Source organism: Penaeus chinensis, chromosome 29, assembly GCF_019202785.1.
Source record: "Penaeus chinensis breed Huanghai No. 1 chromosome 29, ASM1920278v2, whole genome shotgun sequence".
NCBI classification, from domain to species: domain Eukaryota; kingdom Metazoa; phylum Arthropoda; class Malacostraca; order Decapoda; family Penaeidae; genus Penaeus; species Penaeus chinensis.
Genome location: NC_061847.1, coordinates 19407506 through 19410005, shown reverse-complemented (window position 1 = coordinate 19410005; position 2500 = coordinate 19407506). Strand labels below are relative to the sequence as shown.

Below are 2500 nucleotides of genomic sequence, written 5' to 3'. Positions count from 1 at the left end.
TCCCCCCTTACCTGACCTACTCTAACCTTCCCATCCGTGTCCCCCCTCCACCCGAAGGGTTGCCTCGGGGCGGCTCCCTATGCTGGGGTACCTTTGTGTCTCTCCGCCCGTCCTGAGCTCTCCCACGCCCACCAGCGCCCGCGCCCACCACCGCTAGGATGAGAGGATGGAGCGAGACAGGCGAGGCTACCGTCTGTCTGTGGGTGGCTGCCTGCTCACCCTGGTGGCGTTCGTACTCGCCATCACAGCCACCATCTCCAACAACTGGGCCACGTTCACCGGTAAGTCAGGGATGCCCTCGCACTGTCTTGTCAACATCATAGTCAAGAGATCATTTAGACCCAAATCATCTCATAAACAGGATAAACACGAATGAAAGTCGTCGTGAAAGTGATTGTCTCCCTATCTCCTCCTTACCCACTGTTATTTAACTACTTAACGGAAAGTGCCTGTCAGCCTCCCTGCTCACCCCTCTCTTTAAAAAGTGCGGGATAAGCAGGCAATTTGTAATACTAACAGGATTGGCCTTCCCCCCCCCCCCCCTCTTCTCTCCTTGGCTGACAACTGATGAATTTCTACTTGAATGATTAATTTCGTCATCATTTGTAATTGAATCATGAAGTGAATTATTTTATTTTGTCAAGGCCAAAGTAATCTGACTTGATAATCTTTGTAGCATTTCCCTTAATTAGAAACGAGAGAAGTCTATTTTCTCAAGTAATTTTCCCGCCCGCACATCGTAACTTTCTTTCACTTTCCGCGTCGGCTGTTCGTCTTGAAGTAATTCGTTCATCAATCATTATATGTTGCATTTTCATTATTATCACTATTATTGTAGTATTCATTATTTTCATAATCATCACAATTCTAAACGTCATAACTATGGTCATTATCATCAAAATCATAATTGTCATCGTCATCTTAACCTTCATCTTCATCATGATGATGATCATCTTTATTATTATCATTATCATCATCATTATCACATCATCATTATCGTCATCATCATCATCATCATCATCATCATCATCATCATCATCGTCGTCGTGGTCGTCTTCTTTATCAACGTCTCATCGAAACAATAACAATAATTATCCTCATTATCCTCATTACTGTTTTTTCTGTCCTTACTATTAATGTATTTCGATCCCTTCGTCATTACACAGCGGATAATTTGTTAAATATTAAGTATTAATAGTTTTAATATTAATATTAAGCCTTATATTCATGATAAGTTGTGTTATAAATTATTTGAAAATATTGATAAACATCGGTTTTCTCGTATTTAAGATTTCCGTTTTCTTCTCATCTTCTCTCTCTCTCTCTCTCTCTCTCTCTCTCTCTCTCTCTCTCTCTCTCTCTCTCTCTCTCTCTCTCTCTCTCTCTCTCTCTCTCTCTCTCTCCGTTCGTTTCCTTCTCTCTCTCTCTCTCTCTCTCTCTCTCTCTCTCTCTCTCTCTCTCTCTCTCTCTCTCTCTCTCTCTCTCTCTCTCTCTCTCTCTCTCTCTCTCCGTGTGTTTCTTTCTCTCTCTCTCTCTCTCTCTCTCTCTCTCTCTCTCTCTCTCTCTCTCTCTCTATCTCTCTATCTCTCTCTCTCTCTCTCTCTCTCTCTCTCTCTCTGCCTCTCTCTCTTTCTCTTTCTCTCTCTCTCTCTCTCTCTCTCTCCCCCCCCCCCTCTCTCTCTCTCTCTCTCTCTCTCTCTCTCTCTCTCTCTCTCTCTCTCTCTCTCTCTCTCTCTCTCTCTCTCTCTCTCTTGTTCTTTTTCCTAGTCTTACTTCTTTTCCCATTTTTATTCTTATTCTTATTCTTGTTCTTATTCGCATTACTGTTATCAACCCCGTGATCGTCATCATTGTTAGTGTTGTTTGTGGTAGCACTGGCATTTATAATAGTAATATGATGACGGACAGGATTAGGACTGTCACGACTTCAATAGCAATAACAACAGCAGCAACAACAACAACAACAACAACAACAACAACAACAACAACAACAACAACTGCAATTGCAACAACAACAACTACTACTACTACTACTACTACTACTACTACTACTACTGCTGCTACTACTATTACTACTTCTGCTTCTACTACTACTACTGCTACTACTACTACTACTACAACAACAACTACTACTACTACTGTTACTACTACTATTACTACTACTATTACTACTACTACTACAATTACTACTATTACTACTACTACTATTACAGCAACAACAACTACTACTACTACTATTACTACTACTACTACTACTACTACTACTACTACTACTACTACTACTACTACTTCTTCTACTTCTACTACTTCTACTTCTATTACTACTTCTACATCTATTACTATTTCTATTCTTGTTATTACTACTACTGCCACTCACCATTATCATCAGTGTTGTTACGAAGCGTCTCGTCCTGTTCTTTTCTTTCTTTCTTTCTTTCTTTCTTTCTTTCTTTCTCTCTCCCTCTCTCTCTCTCTCTCTCTCTCTCTCTCTCTCTCTCTC

The 2500-nt window shown here is 40.8% G+C and overlaps 1 protein-coding gene across 3 annotated transcripts in view; it reads left to right on the top strand.

Moving 5' to 3' along the window:
- LOC125040567 overlaps positions 1–2500 on the top strand; it is a 47275-nt gene that overhangs the window by 13774 nt on the left and 31001 nt on the right. For all 3 annotated transcript variants that reach the window (XM_047635179.1, XM_047635177.1, XM_047635178.1), the window contains one exon: positions 1–281. This exon is cut by the window's left edge and continues 518 nt beyond it. In XM_047635179.1, coding sequence (XP_047491135.1) covers positions 167–281 — 115 coding nt within the window. In that variant the 5' untranslated portion in view covers positions 1–166. The remainder of the gene's footprint in view (positions 282–2500) is intronic.